A 23,948-nucleotide genomic window follows, 5' to 3' on the forward strand; every position below is an offset into this window, starting at 1 on the left:
ACAACTTATCGAAGTTTTAAAAATCTTACTAAATAAGCTCTAACTTATATAATAAGCCCTCGAAAAAGATTTGAAAAAGAGATCGCTTTCTATACCTTCGTTATAAAAGCTTATCGAGGAGTTCCGGAACTTTTATTAGCCCTTATTCATTAAAAGCTAATATATAAAGCGCTATTCTCGGACCTTCGCGCATCGCTAAATATAATAGCGGATTAAAGGATCTCGGAATAATACCTAACGGAGGAACTATATTAAAACTTAGCTAAAAATACGTATTTAATTAATAAACGGTTTATAAATAACTATATAAGAGAAAACCGATTAGTTTATAATAATAAATTACTATATAATAGCCGACTACCAGGATAGGAAGGTAAGTAGTAACCCGTTAAAAATTTTTAATTAAAGTTATCATATAAGAACCGGTAGTTCGAACGAGGAACTTGCCGAATCTGCTATAAGTAAGGCTATTAATCAATAAACCACCTAGCCGAAAAGCGAACCTATATAATAACCTAATACCTCTAAGCGTGTAATAACGTTAGATAAGATCTCTTTACTTAAGAAGAATATAAGGATTTCGTGCGAAACTAAAAAAGGAAAAAGGAGGAGCTAAAAGATGACGAAGAGGAGTATAATTATCTCGATCCGGAAGACGTATAATAAAATATTACTCACTTAACGGACGCCGCGTTTTATTATCGGCTTACTAGCGAGAATATTCACTTTATGAATATTTAATTAAATTAGGAACGACGAACGAGAAAAAACTAATAATTAATATTATATCGCTTTAAAAATCGTACGAGAAAAGGGAGATTTCGGAAATCTATTAGGTCGACGGCCGAGATAACCCTATAAACGCCTTTATTAAAAAATTTCTAAATAAAGCCCTCGAATAGCTAGTATTAACTAATAGGTTAACCGTACGCGTAAAAGCGTACGTCGAGAGACTAAACTCGCACGGCGAGTAAAAAAAGAGGAGAAAAAGAGAAATATCTTTTTCCTTAACGGGGTATAACATATCGTAATATATAATAACGTTTTTATTATTATTATTACTTTTATTATTATTATTATTTTTAATTAATAACGAGGAAGTAATATATATTAATATACGATAATTTTTATTATTATTATTATTATTAAAGGACTTACTATTTAATTAAATTAATATTAAAAAGGTATAATATTACTTATACGGCTTAAGTAGGCACCGAATACCGGATTAGCGTAACCTATCCGTACGAAACCCTTGCGAAGAGAAGACTCGTTTTAAAAAGGGGAGCTGCTTAAGTCTATTATTAAAATAAAAATTACTAATATTAAAACAGTAAGAACTAAAGTTTTTTATATTATTTTAAAAAGAGTACCACGTATTTACGCGTATAAACCCCTTTCTTATTTTATTAAGAGGGGTATACGATACCCCTCGTAGCTCGTATTAAAGATAGATATAAATAATAAAATATAACGATTAAACCCCGATTAAACCCGGAACCTATACGTATGTACGAAAACCTATTCAACATTCTATGAACGTTTTTAAAAGCGTTTTAAGCGATTTTTACCGTTTCGAATATTTAAGGAGGTTTACGAAAAATAGGACTCGTTTTATATAATCCGGAATATATTATTTTATAGTTAAATATAAAGCTACGTATTTTAATACCTCTAGGGACGTTTTTTAGCCTATTTATCCTTTAAGAATTAAAAACTTTAAATAACTCGATTAAGGCTTAGTCTTAAACCGAATACGTTTAAAACCGTATCGTATAATATTAAAATAACTTTTCGACGTTTATTTTAATTAGCTTTAATTAGATCGTAAAGTCTATAACATAGGTTATATACCGAGTTACTCTTTTAAAAAGTAAGAACGCGATATTTTAAAAAGTAAATAAAATACTTAGCCGGCGCCGCCGTATAAAAAAGAAACTGTTATAAAATAAAAGATCACTTCGTATATAAGTTAAAGAAGACCTACAGTTTTAAAAAGACGTTAATAAAGAGTTATAAAATAAATCGCGTTGGAGGAGTAGTTATACGAGAATATTTAAAACACGCTTATAACGCCATAAAATCTACGGAGAGCCCGGGCATAATATGCGTACTTATTAAAATAATATAAAAACCTTTAAAAATAATAATTATTAATATATTTAATTAATTTTAAGCGTTATAATTAAATTAATTTATAACTTATAAAGCTTAATAATAAAAAGTGCGCAGCTTACTTATATACGTAGCTCGCTTATAAAATATATTATTTAAGTTTAAGTTTATAACCTAGCGGATATTAAACGCCTCTAGGGCCTCTTATACTTTAAGATAATAATAGTATACTCGTTTTTTAATTAGAAACGAGTTCTTTAAAACCGTAAGGTCGAAAATAATTAATTATAGCCGGGTTAATAGAGCTATAATAATAAATATTAACGTTTTTTTCAATGGATTTAATACCTCAGAGCTAATTAATATCCTTTTTAAACGCTTTTATAATATCGACGAAATAGGTATCGGCTAAGGCGTTAATGGTAACTACTAAGTAATTACCGAAGCTATTAGTTATTTAGCTTTGAAAAAAAAACGTTAAAAAAAGGGAATAAATTATTACCCTAGAGTATATAGGCTGTAATAAGGTAGCCCTCTCGCCGTTAATTATTTTTAAGGGGGCCGACGTTTAAAACCAGTAGTTTTTAAATTAAAACGGCTATTTTAAAAATAACTAGCGGTTTAAAGCGTTCTTTAAAAGGTAGACTAATAATATTATAACTTTAGATTAAATTTAAAATATTTTTATTCTTTATATACGGTTTCGCTACAATAATAAATAAATCGTTTTAATTTATAATAATTATAAATTATATACAAATAATAGTTCTTTATAACTTCATTTTATAAATAAAATATAGTTAATTTTTTATAAGTTATATTATAATTATATAATATAAGTTTTAAATATAAGAGTTTTCGGCTTTAAAAAAAAGATTAAAAATTATTTTAAAAGAGTACTCGAATACGATCTTTAAATTAAAGCTTATAAAAATAAATATATTAAAAATATACCAGTAAGCTAAGATTAACGTATTAACTTTTTTTATAATTAAAAACGCTTAAAAAACGGCTAAGATTTATCCGCGGGATTATTCGAAGTCTTTATCCTTAAAATACGTTTAAAAAATATAAAAGTTACCCGGGTACGTTTAAAATTATTAAAAGTAATTAAAAAATAATAAATACTTAATTTTTTTATTAAATTAGTTTTAATACCTATTAAAACACCCGTTAATAATTAGGCATTACGAAATAATAATTAAAAATTAACTATTACGGACTTTATTTTTAAATTACCTTTTTAACGGCTCTTTATTAAGAAGGTTAATAAAGCTTTAAATTAAAGCGTTAATAAAATCGCGTATCTCGAAGCTTAAGTTAATTATTTTTAAACTAAACTTAATAATAAGACTACGAAAATACGTTAAAAACTAAGAATTACACCGAGATAACGATTTATTTATATAATTAATATACGCCGGGTTAAACGAAGGCTAAAGGGTAAGGTTATATATAAGGACGAAGCTAACGAAATCGAAGTACTAAGAAGGCCTCGTAACGCTATAAAAGCTATAAAAGATAATAGCACAGAGGCGAAAAACTATATTATTATTAAAAATAACGAAAAATAGTGTATTTACGTTAATTCTAGCCGTAGAAATAGCTTTAACTACAGGGGTAACAATAGCTTAGTAAAGTGGCCCGTAAGGGGGTGGCCCGTGAGGGGGTGCTTTAGCTTATGCTTTGTTTGCCCATGGGGCTGCAAGTCCTACAGGGCAGACAAAGATGTTGTATCAAAATTTCCTCTCATTGTTTCTGTTATATAGTGTCTTGGATAAACATATGCTGTGTTTAGTTAGTCCCGCGGACAAACCCGGACTCAAGTAATGTGTGACAGAACGTAATAGCTGATTTAATAAACAGTTCGCATTTCTAAGTTTAATGTGTCTGGTTCGGCCTGCTAATTACTATAAAATGGCTACTTCCCTACAGCTACGGTTCTCATTTCATCTTCAAACCCAGAAGCTCCTTTGGTAAATTTCGAGTGCCTTGACATAGCGAAGTTGATCCCAGAGAGATCACCAAAATTTCTTTCCAGAAATAGTCTAAGCCAAGACGTCTTTTGTACGTACTCGCTAAAAGTACTATCTCCAATCGTTCCGATGGCTGACCGAAAAGGAAAAGGCAAAACCAGCCTCTCCGCCGCCGCCTCCACCCCCCGAGGCCTCCGGTTCCGGCTCTGCCCCTGCCTCGTTTACCGGCCAGCAGGATGAAGCCCAGCCGACAACTAGCGGTGGCCTGAAGGATGACACACCACGCAAACGGATTGGAATACAGAAGGCCAAGGAGTTCATCGACAAGATCCTGGCGAACTCGCCGGCTTTCAACAACCTGGATGATGCCAAGCAAGATTTGGCACTCGTGGAGATTGATTCTCTGCTCAACGGGAATATCGAGGGCTTCATGGGTCCTATTGCTCCCCTGACACTTTATCCTTATGAGCAGGCCCTCCTGAACGTTGTCAACAACGTTTTCCAGTACAATGAGGACGTTTTCGGTATCAAGTGGACCGATGACATGTTCAAGATTCCCGAGGACATTCAAGAGGCCACTCAGGATGCTGAGGGCTCCGATGACGCCGACGATACTGAAGATGACATCTACTAGATATCCAGCAAGGAATTCGATGCCACTTCCCATACTAGCCAAGACCAGGGAGGTAGATGATACGATGCCTCGCTATGCATTTGACGAGGCACCCGCGATGACAAGGGCCCAGGTCCAAGAGCGGCATGCCTTAGCTAACAGCGTCTTATGTGAAGAGCCACTAGATATGAATCAATAGATAACAATTCCGACATTTCCTGTGCAACAATTTTTCTTCTTTATTAATCGTGAATGATCATTACATGTATCCATCAATCAACTCTAGCGATCTAACCTACTCCAACTCTTGTGTGCTGGCTCTAGTTCTAATAGGGTCCTCTACCCTTACAGGCATGTCTGTGTATCATCTCAAGTGGACTGGCAAGTGTAACTACCAGCCCAATTCATCAGCTGCTGAAAGAAAACCCCGTCATTGACCTTCATTTGTCGTGCTTGTATGTCCAACAATGAGACACTCCAATCCACCCATCGCAAACTCTCCTTCATCTGAACATCTACTCGAGGTTCTCCGATTTGGCCAGAATATCCGCCTCGCGCTTCAAGGTGTCGGCAAAGGTACCTTCGAGTTTCTCTGAGCGATAGACGCAGCGCCACTCGTCCTGCCTTCGGATCGCCAGGTTCAGCGCCATGTCGAAGGAGCGGACCCGGTGCAAGTTCTCCTGGAACTGGATAACCATCCACTTGTGGTGGGGGTGCTGGTTGACGGGCATATGAATACCATACAAGGCCGCCCGGTCGTGCCAGCAAGAGACGGTGGCAATGAGGTCAACAGGTGAGAATTCTCAACATGTAAGGTCTCATCGCCTTCCGCGCTGTGCTGCTCCTTCTTCAGGTTCTTGGGTCGCTCCCAGTGGTACTCAGCCGTGACCTCGTGGAGATTGCGGGTATAGGTTGTTAGCCGTGCCGATTCGATGTTGGTGGCGTCGCGGAGAAGTCGTTCCAGGCTGATGGTCAGAAGGTATGGGTTGACCAGCTCATGGTGGTACATGCGGACGCTTCGGACGTTTGCCGGGATGAAGGGGCCCACGGTTTTGTAGAACATTCCCAATCGCGTGACGCGGATCTCAACCTCGGACGAGAGGATAATTGTAAGGGCTTCTTGTGCGATACGCTTGCAAGCCTTCAGGAGCGCCGGGTACTTGCAGGTCCCCAGGTGGGCGGACTGGTGAACATGTAGTTGACGCCATCCTGGCGCATGCAGACGTCGGCGCAGTATTCGTAGATCTTGTTGCGGATCTCAGGCGGGAACTTGAACAGCGGCGATTGCAGCTGCGAATGCGTGCCCTTCTCCAACTTCTCCATCGCCGCTCTCTTCTCGGCTGGACTTGATGCTGGCAATGGCTTGCGGGCTTCTGTGGCTTCGTGGGTGGGAGACTTCAGGCCAGCTACCTTGGACTTCTGACCGAATGTGCCACGAAACTGTCCTCCACGCGCCAGGTAGACGAAAGCAGTTGGGTCAACACACTCGGCTGCAGTCTTCTTCCGACTGCAGAGTCTGGGCTTGACAGCCATATTTGTTGCACCGAAATGTAGCAAGAGCAGGTAACGGTGGGTGCAATTGAGTTTGCCTGGGAAGGCAAAACGCGACAACGAATGAACCTGAGATACTGAAGAAAGTATTAGCCAAAATTATCAACGGAGTGAATGAGGTGCAGTTTTCAGAAGATCCTCACATTGCAGGTGGCAGTAGTCTGCCTGGAAAGAGCTTGAATGCGAAGATGGGCCACAGATTAAGCAGCCACTGGCGGTATCAGGATACGCAAAGCTGCCGTCCAAAACAACAAAACAAACACCAACAATAAAGGATTGCCAGGAAATTAATTCAATGATGGGTCGAGCCCAAAAGACAATGATACTTGGCTTGGTCGGAAGTTGAGTTAGGTGTGCACCATAGGTAGAAATGCTGTAGTGGGCTGCACCTATCCCAGCAACAAAAGCTGCGGAAATTGTCTTTGAGCTCGTAAGCAGAAATGGCAAGACGAAGGTGCACTCGGATTCCTTTTAAGCCCGATACCCAGCATTCAAATAATCACTTAACTTCAACTGGCATTGTGTAGAGCTCCTCATTGTCGCTACAACCTATTAAAGAAAGAGGTACTCTAGGAACACTTGGAAGGGAAATTTCCATAACATATGCCATGTTCATGTTTTACCTAATTAAATAAAGCCTGCCACTCCCGTGAGTGGTTGTCTATATTGCATCCTGTCTGCGACTATGCTTCTAGATCATAGCCAGGCAAAGCCTCCAAAATTCCCTCCCTTCATCGACTAGTATTGGGTTCCAATAAGGATTACTGATAGGAGCCCATCATCCTATCACTCCTTGAAGAATAGCTCATCTACAATGCTGTCGTCGACCTTGTTGGGAACATCTTGAAGTTCAGACTCGTGAGTCTTGAGATTCATGTTTCTGCTGAATCTCGTATTGCTCTACGCCACTGTTGAAGAGATTCAGATTGTCGACGAATACGGTGCGAGCGGCAGCCTTGATCCGTCTTTCATAGGGGTAAATACTTCTGGGCGGCTGGGTATCAAAAGCGAGGTTGCTAGTGGTCCAAAAGACATCAGCATTAAAAGCTAATTAGATTGGGATAATGAAGAGGACAGGTTTAACCCTGCCGCAAGATAACTTACATGTCGTCTCTGACACACGTTTCAACCTGTTCCCGAATAGCCGCCTTATCTTCATCCTTTAGGTAGATAAAGGCAGATTCGGCCAAGATGCGTGCCATAATAGGTCGTGCGAGCTGCAGGTGCTGGTATAAACGCATGCGCTTATACTTGAGGTCGCCGCTCATAACGGCTGTACAGCCAGCGTTGGCATCGTTACCTCTACGATCAACCATTCTTTATTGCGAGAAAAATTCAGTTGGTTCCAAACGTTACTGGCAAAAAGAAGATATAGGCGACTTACCTCGGCTATATCGGATAGATACCCTACGAATTGTGTGCTTTGCTAGAAGACTAGTGTCTTTACGACTTGTCGTCAGGAGTGTTAATAACTAGAAGAAGAATCAAGTGAAAGACGACTAGTCCAATGATTCCTGGAACTACGAGATCAATTGATGGCAAATATGAAATAGATCAAAAAGAATGTCGGTGTTCTATATTTGAGTACAATAACGGTGAATGCAGTATTGAAGAAACCAAGGGAATATATAAACAATCGCTGAAGGGGTTCCTCCTCTACTGACTTCTGACTTCGCAACACACTAGACAGCTTAGTACTTAGTCCAGTTCCATCCTATCATCTAGTATGTCATTCATTATATAGAATCATACTGGCCCAGACCTAAGCTGGCTCTTGAAGGGGACAGGATGCAAATCTGAGAATGAAGCCCCAAACGAGACGTAGGATGGGGGTATACGAAGTAATCGATGAAGACCATAGGTACCTCTATCGTGAGGCGTGCTGTTATGAAATGTATGCCTTGAATAAATGCTTTCAGAAGAAATCAGTCATAAGAAGAGTGGTATTACTGCAACACCAGGTGATTCTGCTCAGTTTGCGCCGTGATTTAGTCATACACGTATATGTTGTGAGTAAAAGTTACAAGGCAAACATGAGCAAACAACATAGTACAGCTCGAGCCCATACGCCGCAGGTAACGGTGGTTTGCAGCTGCTACAGAGTGTCCTCCCAAATACCATTCAGCTACATGTAGGATGACATAACCAATCAAAACCTGGAACCCCCCCCCTATTTGGCTTGCTTCTGATGGATTGGGCCAATCAGTCGTAACTGCGTGAGAAAGCATTGGTGGGGGTGCTTTAGGTGTGCTTCTATCGCCGAGCTACCCCACCATAAGCTGTTAGGTTGAGAGTTGCTTGGTTTCACCGCCCTGGCAGAATCAGGATCTCCGCAAAAAAGTTTTGGACTTGGGGACTGGAAGCGCAGCAATCTGCTGGGCTAAAAGATCGCGAGTGGCCGACCGATTGAATGCGCCCTTGAACTTCAGCACACCCAATCGCCATCATGGGACGCAAAGCTGTGTAAGTATATTCTGGCGCAATTCATTCCATTCCACTTGGAAGCTTCCAATTTGTCGCATGTAGCAATACTAATGGTAGTTCGCATATAGAGATTCGCGCATCCCCGCGCTCATTCGCAATGGCCTCCAGGAAAAGAAGCGATCGTTCTTTGTCGTCGTCGGAGACCATTCCAAGGAATGTCTGGTCCACCTCCACTATATCATGTCCTCGATGGACCTAAAGACCAACAAAAGCGTGTTGTGGGCATACCAAAAGAAGCTGCTTGGCTTTACGAGTCACCGACAGAAGCGCGAGTCCAAGATCAAGAAGGATATCAAGCGAGGCGTCCGTGAAGCCAACGCCGAGGACCCATTCGAGCTCTTCGTCACTCTCAACGATATCCAGTACCGATACTACAAGGATTCCGACAAGATCCTCGGTCAAACGTTCGGTATGGTCGTACTGCAAGACTTCGAGGGCATTACACCTAATCTCCTAGCCAAGACTATCGAGACAGTCGAAGGTGGGGGTCTGGTGGTTTTGCTGTTGAAGGGCATGAGCAGTCTGCGACAGCTGTACAACTTGTCTATGGACGTACATTCCAAGTACCGCACCGAAGCTCACCAGGACGTTGTTGCGCGATTCAACGAACGATTTCTCTTGTCGCTTGGCAGCTGCGAATCCTGCCTAGTCATCGACGACGAACTCAATGTCCTCCCCATATCCGGTGGTAAGGGCGTCAAACCACTACCGCCGCCCGATATGGACCAACCCAAGACAGAGACGGAGATGGAGCTTGACACTATCAAGGAGCAACACCAAGAAAGCATGGTTCTAGGTTCTCTCATCAAGCTAGCCAAGACTGTGGACCAGGCGAAAGCCCTACTCACCTTCGTCGAGGCCGCGAACTCGAAGACACTCCGCGAGACTGTCACCCTGACAGCAGCCAGAGGTCGTGGAAAATCCGCTGCCATGGGCATTGCAATCGCCTCCGCCATAGCCTATGGCTACTCCAACATCTTCATAACCTCTCCATCTCCAGAGAACTTGAAGACCCTCTTCCAGTTTGTTTTCAAGGGATTCGATGCTCTAGGTACGGCGAGCACTCCGACTACTCCATCATGCAAAGTACCAACCCCGATTTCAACAAGGCGATTGTCCGTGTCAATATCTTCCGACAACACCGTCAGACTATCCAGTACATTCGGCCCCAAGATGCTCACGTCTGGGGCAAGCCGAGCTCCTGGTAATCGATGAGGCAGCTGCCATCCCATTACCTGTAGTCAGGAAATTAATGGGTCCCTACTTGGTTTTCATGGCTTCTACGATCAATGGCTACGAGGGAACCGGCCGATCTCTGTCACTGAAACTGATCAAGCAGCTCCGAGAGCAATCGAGGGCTGTGGCCACATCTAGCAGCACAGAGGTCGCGGAGCGATCTAGTGGCAAGGCCTCTAAGAGCGAGCATCAAGAGACCATTGCAGGACGATCATTGAGGGAGATCACCCTATCGACCCCTATTCGTTACGCCCAGGGAGACCCGACAGAAAAGTGGCTGAACAAACTTCTCTGCCTCGACGCGACGCTTCCTCGCACGAAGATCAACATCACCGGTTGCCCAGACCTAGCACAATGCCAACTGCTATATGTTAACAGAGATACCCTTTTCAGTTTTCACCCTGTTTCGGAGAAGTTTTTGCAGCAAATGGTATCCCTATATGTTGCGTCGCATTACAAAAACAGTCCCGACGATCTCCAACTCATGAGCGATGCGCCGTCCCACGAGCTCTTCGTGTTGACTGCTCCCGTTACCAAGGCCAATCAGTTGCCTGAGCCACTGGTGGTCATTCAGGTTGCGCTTGAAGGAAAGATCAGCCGCGAAAGCGTTTTGAACAGTCTTAGCAGAGGCACGCAAGCAGCGGGTGATTTGATCCCGTGGACTTTGAGTAGGCAATTCCAGGATGAGAACTTCGCGGGTCTTTCGGGTGCTCGAATCGTGCGAATCGCAGCGTCTCCTGATTACGCTTCAATGGGTTATGGCTCGAGAGCACTCGAGCTACTGGTCAACTACTACGAGGGCAAGTTCATGAGTTTGTCCGAAGACGGCGATGCTGTGATGGAGGAAACGATGGAGCGAACTACGGAAGCAGAGCTCAAGAATGCCAACCTTCTCGACGACGACATCAAGGTTCGAGACATCAGCAAAATGCCGCCCTTGTTCTCGAAGCTGGAAGAGCGCCGCAATCCAGCTCTGGATTATGTGGGTGTGAGCTATGGCCTTACACATGAACTGCTCAAGTTCTGGAAGAGATCGAAGTTCGCTCCAGTCTACTTGAGACAGACATCCAACGACCTCACTGGTGAAAACACCTGCATCATGCTGCGAACCCTCGAGAACGCCGATGACAGGACGTGGCTGGGCGCCTTTGCCAAGGATTTCCAGAACCGGTTCATGACCTTGCTTTCATACAACTTCCGAACTTTCCCCAGTGTGCTATCGCTCGTCATTGACGAATCCGCCACCGCAGGAGCCCAGCAGGACCCATCGATAGTGCCGCGACCTTTCACCAAATCGGATTTGGACATTCATCTCTCACCTTTCGACCTGAAACGTCTTGATTCATATGCCAGTGGTCTGCTTGACTGGCACGTGATCATGGATCTTCTACCAACGATTGCGACTCTGTACTTCACCGGCCGGATCAAGAGCCACGTGAATCTGGGAGGCGTGCAACAGGCCATTCTGATGGCCGTTGGCTTGCAGCGAAAGGATGTCGAGGATGTGGCCCAGGAGCTGAAACTCCAGGTTTCCCAAGTGCTGGCCATGCTCATCAAGATCATGCGCAAGATGATGAACTACTTCCAGAAGCTAGTCGCCGGCGCAGTGGAGGCCGATATGCCTCAGGCGAACAAGATCGGCGTCAGTGCCGCCAATGCTGACAGCGCCCATGATGACAAGATCGATGTCCGGTTTAACCCCTTAGAGAAGTCTCTGGACGTAGAACTGGAAGAGGCTGGTGACGAAACGACGAGGGCCATGAAGGCGCAGCAGAGGGAGCTCATTGACTCTTTGCCGCTCAACAAGTAAGTAATTGCACGAAAACTTCCCTTGAATTACTTGTTACGTACAGGTGACTGACATTTTCCGCTCTAGCTACGAAATCGAAGATGCGGCACCCGGCTGGGATGAGGCCGAGAAGCAGGTGGCCACCGCCACGAAGCGTGGTCAGTCGAACCCGGTGGTCAGCGTGAAGTCCTCCAAGGCGAAGAGAAAGGAGGGACCGTCGGCGGCCGAGATATACGAGGAGGAGTTTGGTGATAAGAAGGCCAAGAAGGCCAAGAAGTCGAGGAAGAGTCACTAGAACCAGCGTAGTCCATGATATGGTATGGCGATCGGGATAGACGACTGTAAATAACTTTGCATGGATGGCGTTTATGGCGGATATAATTGGTACTGGAAATTTATACCTTGTTCTACACCACGAAATCTTGGAAGTCTCGTCACTTCCTCGCGCTTCCTATAAAAGCCTCGAGTTTCAAAATTCGAAATGGTGGTTGGAATTGAGTACATGATACATCCACATTTCCGGTGTCACATCATGACGTACAGTGGAAACACGGCTACGAAGTGAGACGGCCAAACTGAGGAGTATACCAAGTATGTAACAAAATAAGTGAAGATCAAGACAACTTCAACGATACACCATCAGTCATTGAACAAACGGTCGTCTGGTTTGCATGCCCCTCGTCAGCTCCAAGATGGTGCTCAATGCCCTCAAGCACGCTGGCGGAGGCTCATTCTGCCAAGCCAGCAGACGTGAGCAGACGTGAGCAGAGCGTCTTGAGCTTTGCTAACACTGAGTGGTGTAATTTACTCTGGTTTACACTGAACGCCGGTGATTGTTACCATTTTCTCTATAGACACTCCCAAGACCTATCTATCTACAAGACTTTTGCCCTTCCTTTTTGTCTTCCCAATAATTCCTAGCGCATTGAATGGCGTTGCGGCAGGATTCTTCGACGAATGTCCGGTCGTTCAGTCGCTTACTTACGTCGGTCGTAGAAGCTTTCTACAGCCTCTTGAGGATGTCCTGGACGACCTCCTCGGTCTTGGCGGTGCCGCCCAGGTCGGGGCTGAGCAGCTTGCCCTCGGAGAGGTTGCCGTCGACGGCGGCGTAGATCTTGGCGGCGGCCTCCTCGGCGCCGAGGAACTCGAGCATGAGGGCGGTGCTGCGCAGGGTGGCGATGGGGTTGGCGATGCCCATGCCCATGATGTCGGGTGCGGAGCCGTGGCAGGGCTCGCCGATGGCGAAGCCCTCGCCCACGTTGGCGAGGGCACCAGGCCCAGCGAGCCGACCAGCGCCGCGGCGCCGTCCGACAGGATGTCGCCGTACAGGTTGGGCGCCACGATGACGTCGTAGGCCTCGGGCTGCCGGAACAGCTTGTACACCATGCTGTCGACGATCTGCTCCTCGACCTCCAGCTTGCCGGCGAACTGCGGGGCGGCCAGGGCCTCGCGTGCTGTGGAGCGGAACAGACCGTCGGTTTGCGACAGCACGTTGCTCTTGTGCGTGATGGTCACAAGGGGGGACTTGTGGATGCTGGGCGCGCCCGCGGCGCGGATCTTGTCGCGGCGCAGCGCGATGTCGCCGGCCATGGTAGCGATGCGGAACGAGGCCTTCTGGGAGATGCGCTTGATAGCCTCGGCGACCCTGCCGGAGCCGTCGGGCGCGTCGAAGGTGCGCTCGTCTTTCACGTACAGGTCCTCGGTGTTCTCGCGCACGATGACCATGTCGATGGGCTTGGGCGCCGTGACGACCGTCTTGACGGGCCGCACGTTGGCGTAGAGGTCGAGCTTCTTGCGCAGCGCGACGATGGGGCTGGAGTAGCCCTTGACGGCGGTCGAGGGCGAGGAGACGGCGCCGAAGAGGCGCCGTCGCACTCGGTCCGCAGGATCTCGACCGTCTTGTCGGGCAGGGCCGCGCCCGTCTTCTCGAACGTCTCGAAGCCGGCGTGCAGGTCCACGAAGTCGAAGCGCAGGCCCAGCGACGAGGGCAGGGCCTCGAGCAGGCGCCGGCCGGCCGGGATCACCTCCTTGCCGATGCCATCACCGGGGATGAGACCTGTTTTTTCCAACCAAAGTTAGAAGTCAGTTACAACAATACAATGAATGGCAGGACAAAGTGATTTCCATTCGGTCAAAGATTGCAGAGGAACTATATTATTCATCATCAGCCAAACAGAACTTACCGATTCTGAGAACGCGGGAAGCCATTTACACGGGTCAATTACTTTCGTAAAAGATGGATGGGCAAGATTGGTTCCAGGCGGGATAGTGAAGCTCTCACCAAGGCCAAAAAAAAACCCACCTCCCACCCAGCTAAGCTCCTGTGTCGGCGCTGCGTTTTGGCTTTGGAGTCACTAGTGGGGTGCCTACAGTGGCACGACTCAAGTGTTGCATATTACATAACCCACCGTCAATAGTCTCCCACATCGTGTAGCATCGTGTAACTAACTGCACGTTTTCGATGGGCTGGGCTGGGAATACGAATACATAGACGGATTTGTGCCCAGCGATGTCACTGCATTTCCCGTGTTCATTCGACTGCAGTAGTAGTACGCGGTCATATGACTGACTGTCAGACTGCCTGCTGCAGTAGAACGAGAGTGAGCAGAGTTAAATTGACTACCAGCTTTCAATCTCGGGTGGTACCAGCCAAAAGCGCGAGATTTGAACGCCAACGCGCGTGGACGTTCCGGTAGGCCGGGACATCTAGAACCTCATCAAGTTGGCAGAGGGAAATGGTAAAAGATGACTGCGACGTGTTGTTTCAACCCAATAGAATGATATCATGAGGATTGCTGTTCCGGAATCGAGATCCCTTGCTTCCTGCCATGTGGCCTACCACCTGCCACCTGCATCAACTGGCTGTTCTGGTGTAGGGTGGAACTATCAAATGCAGGGGATGAGCTTCTTGCCGGAGTCGGAGAAATTTCCCCTGGCAAGCTTCAGTTGTAGGGGCAGGGCCGCAGGGGTGTACTTGCGCCGCGGCGCGTGAGAAGACGTGCTCAACGTTGCCGCTGGCCTTGCGATGACTGTGACCTTCTGTGACAAGTTGCAGGCTTGATTTTCTCCGTCAAGGCAAACGGTTTGTATGTATGCAAAACGCAGGAGAAGGGGCACGCGGGATTGGATTAATAAACGGACAAGACCGGAAGCAGTCACGAAAAAGACTGGAGAAATATGAAACTCGGGGATCCAGGGCAAATAGGGGGGATTCGGGAAACCTTCTGCCATTTTGCCATGTCGTGGCAGAACGTGGCTTGCGATCTTGCCGACCGCCAGGAGGCCAGCAGGGGCAAAAGGCTTAAATCGAAAAAGAGAATAAGGGAATGTAGATTGCGTTTGATCTAATTCTTGCCGTCTTGATGCATCGACATCTTCCATCTTCAAATCCATAATATGCCATAGGCTCGCAGCGTACATGGGTCCAGGTCCATGCCCACCTTCTGACATGTCCCGAGCAATGGTCAAGCAGTCAACCTGTCAGCCCTCTTCTCGATGCCAATCCGGGGAAAAAGGGATGGGCTGAGATGTTATCACTCCCATGCCCATAAAGGCACATGCTTATTCGTTGGGTTGTTGCTGTCTGGTTGTTATTGGTTCGGCTGGTGCTGCTGCTGCAGACTGGCGGCTTCAGTCAGGTTGCACAGCGCCTCTGATGCAATGTCGAATATCCCGAACCAGCGCCATCTCCATTGGCCTGAAGTCTATTGGGTGCCGTGCCAAGGTAAACAAACACACGATCGTCAGATGCAAACTCCTGGCCAGTCGCAGTCACAGTCACAGTCACAGTCACAGCAGTCAGAAGGTCCCGAAGTTTCCTCCCGACGGGCTTCTGTTTTGCTCTCTTCTCCTCGTCGTGTTTTGAGTCGTCGAGGGTTTCACAGTCCCAATACACGCTAAGTCGTTCTCGCCCAACCAATCCCACCAATGGACGCGACCGGTCATGCAAGCCCCTGAACTCGATAGTTTAGGAGCGCTAGCTTGCCCCCCATGAAAATATCTCCCCTAATTTCAAGGGACCGTAATTGGGAGACATCCCACTTCGCTGGATTCCCAGGATGGGGCAAGTTTGATTCCCTCGTCGGACAGACGACGCAGCATAATTGACACCTATGTACATTACATTACAAGAGATAATACAACCCGTCAACAAACGCGCAAATGACTTTTGGGCTTCTCCTTTCTAATTTTCGGGTCATCCGCTGTTTGCTGCTGCTGCTCTCTGAACAACTATCTTGCTCCTCCCGGCCTGTCATCTATTCATCAACTGCCACATTGTCTCATCCGTCCTGAGTCCACTCCTCGGATCGACCACTAATCAGCCTAGTTGCGCCTGCCACCCTGGCCTGAGCTTCCCAACTCCGAGGTTCCCAGTAATCCGCCCAGAGGAACGCCCATTCATCCCATCTTCTGATTCGACTTGACTGGACAACCCAGAGCGCGTAATTTTGGCCGAGTACGACGACGACAACTTAACTATTCCACCAACACATTCGCACCTCCAAAAAGAACCTCCAGATCCTCCTTCTGGAGCACCCACACCCCGAATTAGAGGGAATGTATGTGAGATCGCTTCGCGCGACTTGCTCTTTCCCTCGGTGACGACGAGCAAATATCTCGGACCGTGTTTTACACCTGATCCAGCAAAGAAAATACATACGCTTTGCGGCCTGCACTTTCCCGCTCCTCCTTGAGGACTAAGCGCATCCGCCGCCCCCCCCCCCAAACCCCAGCAAACAACCCGACAAAAAAAGAAGAAACGGTGCTTAGGCAGCTCCTGCTTCAAACGCAATCATGTCGGGCGTTAAGAATCTGCGTGCCATGTTTGAGCAAAAGGGCGACAGTCCGCCAGATCGGGGGCGCTCTCCTCCCGGCAGTGCTCCTGGCAGCGTAAAACTTGGTGAGTTCGCCCTCAAGACATCCCATCCCACACACTGCCTATCTCCTCAGAAGATGGATACGCCAGCACCTTCTCTGAATCCAATCTGTCTATTAGCCCTACAAACCTCCGAAACATTGTTGCTTTGATCTTCGCATGCCTATTTGTTCGACTGCAACAGCACTTTGTTGTTGGGAAGAGTGTGGTTTGCTGCACACCATTGCCCAGGGCCTTAGGAGCTACTCAACTGAGGTAGACTCTACCAAACGTCATTTTTGCGTCAATCCCGAGAACAGTCCACTCTTCTCACTGCTATCTTACCATTTCCATCGCTAACCAGAACGCTCTCCTTCAGCAAACTCCCCTACGCCCTCGCAATCCCCCCGGCCTCTCTCCAAAGTGCGGATGAACTTTGTAGCCATTGAAAAGGACGGTCGCATCGGTCTACAGCGTGATCCCAGTCGTGAATCCGTGTCTGTATCTAGCCGGAGACACAGCAACGAGACGGAATCTACCACGCCAGCTGCTGTCTCAGAGAAGAGCGACGTTTTTGCCGACAGCATGACTCAGAACGGCGCTGCATTCAAGTCGAACTTGGCCAAAGAGCCAATCCCCGAGTCTCCCCGGCAGGCAACTCCTCCCATCCAATTTTCCCCTAAGAGAGGAATGCAGACTCCAGAGGTTGTCCCCAACTCGAATCCGGACAAGGTCACCGACGAGGAAGAGTCCAAGACCAAGCTCACACCTGGTGATCCGACCACCGCAGCTGCTGTACAGCCCAATGAAGGTTCTTCGAAACCAGCGACGAATGGCGGAGCTAAGAAAGGAACATCCCCGAGCAAGGCCAAAACATCACCAATCTCTACTACTGGAAGGACGGCCTCCAGGGGTCCCAAGTCGCCAGCAGTTGCCCATGCGCCCAAGCAACCTCCGGCGGAGACGAAGAAGGGATCATCGGTTCGAGGAACGAGTGCTAAACCCACCACCCCTCAGAAGTCTGGCCCTCCAGCAAAGAAGCCTGCTGCGCTGGATCTCTCGCCCCCTTCTGCCACCGGGTTTGTCAAGCCCAAGGTCAAGTCGCCCACCCGGCCTGCCAAACTTCCAGCCAGCCTCACGACGCACACAGCTGCCTCGGCCCAGAAGACTGGCGCTCAAGCTCCAGCTCCAGCTGCAGCTGCAGCTCCCGCACGCCAGACTCACTCTCGAACGTCTGGCAACCACCTTACTGTCAACCACGGCGCTGAGCCGCGACCTCGCAGCAGAAACAGTGCTACAGGACCTACCACGGCCGCCCCTAAGACCCTGAAGCGCCAAAGCTCGACCATCAACCGGCCGCGGCCCAGCATCGGACCTCCCCCCCAAGTCCATGGCTAAGGACCACCCCGTGACCAAGAAGGAGGCCCACGTCGACGAGAGCTTCCTGGAGCGGATGATGCGACCTACGCAGGCCAGCAAGAGCAAGACGACGGAAAAGGCCCCGATAACACCGCCTAAGAAGCAAAGCGTGCCGTCCGCCACCAAGAAGGCGTCTGCGGCAAAGGATGGCGATTCGCACGCCAAGAGAGCGACAGCCAAGCTCACAGAATCGACCAAGGCCAAGGGCAGCCCCGCCTCCAAGAAGCCGGCAGCAGCGAAGGCGACCGCGACCAAAACCCAGCCCTCGGCAAAGGAGGTTGCTCCAGTGGTTGCTCAGGCGGCGAGTGCTGAGACTGCTATTGGGGCAGCGGCTGTGTCAAAGGACACTGCTGTCACTCCTGTTGTAGAGAAATCGGAGCCGCAGGCAGTGGAGGCGGTTGTCGAAGCGGCGGAGAAGGACTCAGAAGAGTCGAAGGAGACGGAGGAGACAGCCGTCAAGGAGCCCGAGACGGTCGAACAGGCGAAGCTGACGAACGGCACCAATGGTGTCCAGGAGACTACCGCCCCATCTGTGTCGGCAGATCCTCAGGAAGTGAAGGATGTTGAGGATGTCATCCAAGAGGTTCCTGCTTCCAAGGCCCAGGAAAGCAACATGCTGGCCCCGGCTGCTGAGATTACCCCGGCCAAGACCGAAGAAGTCTCTGCGGATGCCGCAGAGCAAGAGACGTACTAGGACAACAGACATACTAGGAAGTTTAACGAGGTCAAGACGGTTTCCGCATGGTTCGGCGGACGGGTCTTCTGGGTGTAGGTTGGGGGTGTCTTGATACATGTCATTTGTTGTTTTCTCTGCGGACGGTCAATAGTCCGCCACCTTTTATTGAGGCTCCTTTTTTTCTCCCGGCGTTTCGTGTACGGCGAAGGCGCAGATGATACCTTTACACATCTTTCTTCTTCCGAGCAAATAGGGGGTTGTCGTTTGTCTGTTTGTTTCTAGACATTGGGGGTAGGTGACGTTGGGGATAGTGATTGAAACGATAAGGGACTTTGTAAACAAACCACTGTTAATTCAGAGTGCATAGCTCGCCACCAGAGATGCTTTGCCCCGAAGGCGGCGCAAGAGTAGCATAGTAAAACTCATGAGGGGGTTGTATTAGCATAGCATAGTTTAGTCAGAATGGATATATTCTTCTCGCGGGGACAGCCATAGCATCCAGTCTATCTATGTAAACGTCGTCAGCTCTCGAAGTCGCATACTTCGATGGCTTAGGAATAAGTAGGGGGGTATTTCTTCTTTTGATAATTTCGTACGATGCACATGAAGTTTGCACTTATACAGTAATTGTTACAGCTAGCTCTCTAAGATTCCTCCTCGCCTAGACGGTGTCCCTACCCGGGTTGCTGGTTGGCCGGATCCATGAAGACTTCCTGGCTTGGCCGCGTTCTGGCTCAGCCAAGTACGAAATATCATACACTCGTCCATCCTGCTATACCCGAGTTGACTGGCTCCATAAGACCTTGTCCGTCGGGCTTGCTGTTTGGCACACAGATGCCCGGCCCCATCCATATCCTGATCCCTGAAGAGGTGCCCCAATGGACGCTTGAGACTTGGACCAATTGGTTCTTGAGATAATGCAGACCAGCCCACTCCTCTTGCTCTCTCTCTCACACAGGTTCGTGACTCTTGTGTCTCATCAACGCCAGATCCCCTTTCCATTTACTCTCTCTTCCTGTCTCCTTACTTTACGGCCCGGCCCGGCACAGGACCAGACCGCCCAACTTCCGCTCGAGGGCCTCGCGCACCTCCATGACGCCCTTGGACGTGCTCACGAACAGGCACTCGCCCATGTTAAGCCCGCGCACGTTGACGCGGCCGTTGGTGTCCCAGCCGCGCGCGACGCGCTCGAGGTCGGGCAGCTTCATGGTGATGGGCCGCTTGGGCGTCGAGATGGCCTGCATCTTGCGCAGGACTGGCTCGTTGTTGCTGTACTTGAGGCCCACCCACAGCCGCTGATGCGCGATGTTGGCCGTTGTGAGGGGTTCGGGCTCGTACGTCGAGAGCGACGTCGGGTCCGGCGGCGTCGCGCCGCCACGCGTCACGAAGGAGAGGAAGCCGGCTTTCTGCATCGAGAGCAGCACGGCGAGGTTGTACTTGGTGTGCGGGGTCGAGGTTAGGCCTAGGCGCGCTTTGCTGGCGTTTTGCATGTGGCTGCAGAGGTTGGCGATTTTGGGGAGGCCCATCTTGAGGGTTGGTGTGCTTTGGTGGCCTGGCGTGGGCGGCTTTTGGGGGGGGGGGGGCGGGTTTCGCAGATTGAAGGGGTATGTAGAAAGTATCTGCAATAACAACAGTCAGCGATTGACGACGGCAGTGTGGTGCTTTCTCGATGGAATAATTGCGTACTGTACTGGGGTGCTGTGTAGACTAGGTCCCTTGGAAGTTGACCTCTTTTCGTCGGCGGAGAGATCAAAATGCTATCACGTCCTTGAGGCTATCGCCAGCATATCTCGAATTCGTTCCCCAAGAATTTCCCAGCGGCGGAAAAACTGCTGGCTCCGATGAAAGGCCACTAACTGGAAGTTTCAGTGGGGCCTTGGGGTCTTAGCGGGGTAGAGCCTCAAGCCCAGAAGCTGCCAACCCCCTGCAACCTCCAGAAATCGAACTCTGACTGGTTCGTGAGAGCTGTCGCGGCAACCCCACTACGACGATTTAAGTCGTCTCTGAGAGGGCAGTTAAGCGCTGGCAATGCTCTTGGGTTGCTTGGGACTCGACATGTCGTACCAATATTGCCAGGAGGGCGGCTCGTCCTGGATTGCCCAATGCCGTAGCTCCTGTTGCGGTCGCATCATTTATTTGAACTTGCTTTCCTTCATATTCGTTGCTTTGGTCTTTCGTGGAAGCTGTTGACCTGCTTCGAAGAATACGAGTCGCAATCTGCATATTATATTCACCATTGAGAATTGTCCACGTTTGATAATCGAGCCCTCTACCGTGAGATTCTTCTGCAGACCCCCTCTACCTACGTACTTTGCGATCATGGCCGTCCGGCCGGGCGAGGAGAACGTTGCGATCCTGTGAGTTTCTCAATTCACTATCCCAGGGGGGAAAGATCGGGAGAAAGGGGCTGTGAAGACTTGTTGTAGCAGTTCGACAACTTCTTGGATTTGTTCCGAATATTGTGACTAATGTGAGAGAATCTCTCTTGCGGAAACAGTTTCGGGGACATCCATTACTTCTACGGCCCGCCGACGGCGAAGCCTCCTCACCATCGCTTCGACAAGGGATCGTATGTCTACCTGTTCGAGAATGCGAACGATCGACGTGCGCGCATCGAGGTCGCCAACCAGCCGGGCGAGGATGACCAAGATGCCTTCGATGGGTGTAAGTTGTCGTTCACTTTCCCCGTCCCCAGTGTTCCCTCAACCTCCAATCTATGGTGCGTGGTGAGAATAGAACAAAAGGCACCACGGTCAGATGATCAAGCGTATTCAGTTAATATACTTAATGCTACGCTCGTTATTTCTGAGAAAGGTTGTTCTGACTTGCAAACCCATCTTGCGCCTCTATAGTCTTAGATCATGCCCATCTCAGATACTCCTACAAGCAGCAATGCCTCGTGACCATCACAGTTGGGGACGGCGTACCCGATCAGTCGCAATGGCATCTACCGACGTACGACCCTCACAACCAGAATAAATACCACTACAAGCTGCACTCGCTCGACATATACTTCTGGACGCAGAACGACGCCCTGCAGTTCGTCAACGGCAGCCGGCGCGTGCTGCCTGCGCACCAGGTCGAGGTCCTGGACGAGCCCGGTCCACCGCCACAGCAACAGCAGCGACAGCAGTACTCTTCCCCGCATCATGACCCGGTAAACCCCCTGGTGAACAAGCTCGAGAGAGCAGTAATCTCAGAGCCTCCGCGATTCGGTGCTGGGACTGCCGGTCCTATACAGGCACCGGCACCCATGCAGGGCAGCAGGTCGACCCCTCAGCAACAGCAGCAGCAAGGAATGGCGGTCCCGACCTTCGACCCGCCGCCCGTCTCGGCGGTGCACGGGAGCAGCAACACACCCGAGTCACAGGCGAGCTTCAAGCCCATGGCCTACAACCCGGCGGCGCCCGCCGCGCCGGAGCAGATCCGGCACCGCGAGAAGACGCCGCCGCCACCCGAGGACGACGGCCTCGATCCCTTGCACGCGGCTGTGGCGCGGGACCACCAGCCGCAGTCGGTCCCCTATACGCCGGGCTTCTGCGGAGGCGGCCCCATGAGCCCTGGCTACGGCATTGGGGTGGGAGGTCCCATGAGTCCTGGTTTCGGGGGGACCCCATGCGGCAGCGGGCCCTATGAGCCCAGGATTCCCACCTACCGCGACGGGGCCTATGAGCCCAGGATTCCCACCTACCCCAGGATTCCCGCCTACCCCAGGATTCCCACCAAGCGCCGTCGCAAGCCCCGGCTTCCCGCCCTCGCAGTTTGGCACACTGTACCGCAGCGCCACCATGCCCGTGACGTCGGCGGCCCAGCAGCAGCACCAGCAACAATACGGCCTCGCCTCGCCCGGCCTCCCCAGCCCGAGTCCCTACGGTGGCGGCAGCGGCGCGTACCCGGGCTCGCCCGGTTTCGCGCCTCCGCCCCCGCCTTCCTTCTCCGGGCCACCCGTGTCGGCGACGAGCACGCCCGCGAGCCTGCAGAGCCCGGGCCTGTCTTCGCCCCCGCCGGGCGGGTACGCCAACTACAACTACACGACGAGTAACCCCTCAGGCGCAGGAGGAGCGACGGACTACTCGATCCACTCGCAGGTGTACCGGCCCACGGAGCAGGAGGCCGTCCACCGCAAGGGCGAGAGCGGCGGCAGCTACCGGCCGCGGTCGGGCGAGGAGCGCAGCAAGCTGGGGCAGAACGCGGATCGGCTCGAGAGGGGGGTCACGGGCATGTTTAAGAAGCTGGAGAAGAAGCTGCTTTAAGTGAGGAGAGGAGAGTTTGATTAGGCGACCGGTTCGATGATGATGTGGGGGTAGAATATATATACCTAGCTAAGCAAGTTGGCTGTTGTTACTTATGATTACGAAGAACTAAATGAGCGGAATGAAATTGATTACATGATACACAATGATATGGCTGACTAGCTGGTCTGACTACCTGTGAGCTCCTGGGCAATGTGATGATTATATGACTACTCACTATGATGTGCTCTATCCTATCTGCCGTGTCTTCGCTCTCTCTGTCGATCAGCATCCTATGGGAACCAAGAGTATTGAACCAAGTGTCCTCGAAGGAAAGGCTTGATATCAGCGACTGGGTCCAGGTTATATATGTATGTAAAGCCCTTCGATTGTATTAATTGAATACCTCTCGACTGTGGTCTGCCTGTCTGTGCCTTGTGTCCAATGATGATAAATTGCTAGCCAAGCCAACAAGGTAAGACGAGTTTCCATTGTTCGGCTATCTCGGTCCTCGATGCTCATCTTGCCTCCTACCCAACTGGCAGGGTCGTAAGCACTCTAATACGCGATGATACGTCGTTCTCTCCCCTTACCACTGTTTCCGCCTTGGGAGATAAACATGATAGAGAAGAGGTCAGGGAGAAAGTAAAGGCGACCATGCTTGGATTCGTACCAGCATCAAAGTCAAAAAACACGGCTTCGCGAAGGTATCATTGATAGTGTATACATGGTATCGACTTTGACAGCGAAGAGGAAGCAGAGCGATTGGCTTTCCGTTCTATAGGCCGGCTTTCTGCTTCAAAGGGTGTCGCCACTGGACCCAACTACATACATACATACAGACATCGCCAGGGAACGCCAACCCAATACCAAGAGAGCGATACCTGATCGACAGCGAGACTTCTCCATTCTCGAAGGTACTGCCACCCAGGGGAGTTGGCTACAAAGTCGTTCACAACATGAAAGTGTTGCATTCTAGCCCCCAAGGTGTGTACGCGGCGC

At 49.3% G+C, this 23,948-nt stretch overlaps 8 protein-coding genes across 8 annotated transcripts; 4 read left to right on the forward strand and 4 right to left on the reverse strand.

The window, feature by feature from the left end:
• Positions 1-4,032: 4,032 nt before the first annotated feature.
• PG994_008143 (uncharacterized protein) lies at positions 4,033-4,725 on the forward strand (the record flags this gene model as incomplete). The annotated part of the gene is made up of 3 exons (XM_066859552.1): positions 4,033-4,091; positions 4,163-4,182; positions 4,253-4,725. The coding sequence occupies 3 exons, from the start codon at positions 4,033-4,035 to the stop codon at positions 4,723-4,725; spliced, it is 552 nt and encodes a 183-aa protein (XP_066715039.1).
• Positions 4,726-5,219: 494 nt separating this feature from the next.
• On the reverse strand, positions 5,220-6,237 carry PG994_008144 (uncharacterized protein; the record flags this gene model as incomplete). Its single annotated transcript, XM_066859553.1, has 3 exons — positions 5,220-5,420; positions 5,444-5,887; positions 5,908-6,237. 3 exons carry the CDS (start codon positions 6,235-6,237, stop codon positions 5,220-5,222), a joined length of 975 nt encoding a protein of 324 aa, XP_066715040.1.
• Positions 6,238-7,041: 804 nt separating this feature from the next.
• PG994_008145 (uncharacterized protein) lies at positions 7,042-7,571 on the reverse strand (the record flags this gene model as incomplete). The annotated part of the gene is made up of 2 exons (XM_066859554.1): positions 7,042-7,135; positions 7,360-7,571. 2 exons carry the CDS (start codon positions 7,569-7,571, stop codon positions 7,042-7,044), a joined length of 306 nt encoding a protein of 101 aa, XP_066715041.1.
• Positions 7,572-8,701: 1,130 nt separating this feature from the next.
• On the forward strand, positions 8,702-12,059 carry PG994_008146 (nucleolar ATPase Kre33; the record flags this gene model as incomplete). Its single annotated transcript, XM_066859555.1, is given in 5 exon segments — positions 8,702-8,718; positions 8,808-9,761; positions 9,791-9,882; positions 9,897-11,781; positions 11,852-12,059. The coding sequence occupies 5 exon segments, from the start codon at positions 8,702-8,704 to the stop codon at positions 12,057-12,059; spliced, it is 3,156 nt and encodes a 1,051-aa protein (XP_066715042.1).
• A 708-nt stretch (positions 12,060-12,767) lies between these two features.
• PG994_008147 (uncharacterized protein) lies at positions 12,768-13,972 on the reverse strand (the record flags this gene model as incomplete). Its single annotated transcript, XM_066859556.1, has 4 exons — positions 12,768-13,013; positions 13,037-13,577; positions 13,616-13,820; positions 13,948-13,972. 4 exons carry the CDS (start codon positions 13,970-13,972, stop codon positions 12,768-12,770), a joined length of 1,017 nt encoding a protein of 338 aa, XP_066715043.1.
• Positions 13,973-16,558: 2,586 nt separating this feature from the next.
• On the forward strand, positions 16,559-18,732 carry PG994_008148 (uncharacterized protein; the record flags this gene model as incomplete). The annotated part of the gene is made up of 3 exons (XM_066859557.1): positions 16,559-16,664; positions 16,999-18,005; positions 18,037-18,732. 3 exons carry the CDS (start codon positions 16,559-16,561, stop codon positions 18,730-18,732), a joined length of 1,809 nt encoding a protein of 602 aa, XP_066715044.1.
• A 1,010-nt stretch (positions 18,733-19,742) lies between these two features.
• On the reverse strand, positions 19,743-20,240 carry PG994_008149 (mitochondrial 37S ribosomal protein uS8m; the record flags this gene model as incomplete). The annotated part of the gene is made up of 1 exon (XM_066859558.1): positions 19,743-20,240. The coding sequence occupies one exon, from the start codon at positions 20,238-20,240 to the stop codon at positions 19,743-19,745; it is 498 nt and encodes a 165-aa protein (XP_066715045.1).
• Positions 20,241-21,033: 793 nt separating this feature from the next.
• PG994_008150 (uncharacterized protein) lies at positions 21,034-22,967 on the forward strand (the record flags this gene model as incomplete). The annotated part of the gene is made up of 4 exons (XM_066859559.1): positions 21,034-21,071; positions 21,212-21,378; positions 21,567-22,313; positions 22,411-22,967. 4 exons carry the CDS (start codon positions 21,034-21,036, stop codon positions 22,965-22,967), a joined length of 1,509 nt encoding a protein of 502 aa, XP_066715046.1.
• Positions 22,968-23,948: the final 981 nt, after the last annotated feature.

This window comes from Apiospora phragmitis (genome assembly GCF_038363925.1).
Source record: "Apiospora phragmitis strain CBS 135458 chromosome Unknown utg000007l:2111988.0-4706623.0:1.0-2598199.0, whole genome shotgun sequence".
NCBI classification, from domain to species: Eukaryota; Fungi; Ascomycota; class Sordariomycetes; order Amphisphaeriales; family Apiosporaceae; genus Apiospora; species Apiospora phragmitis.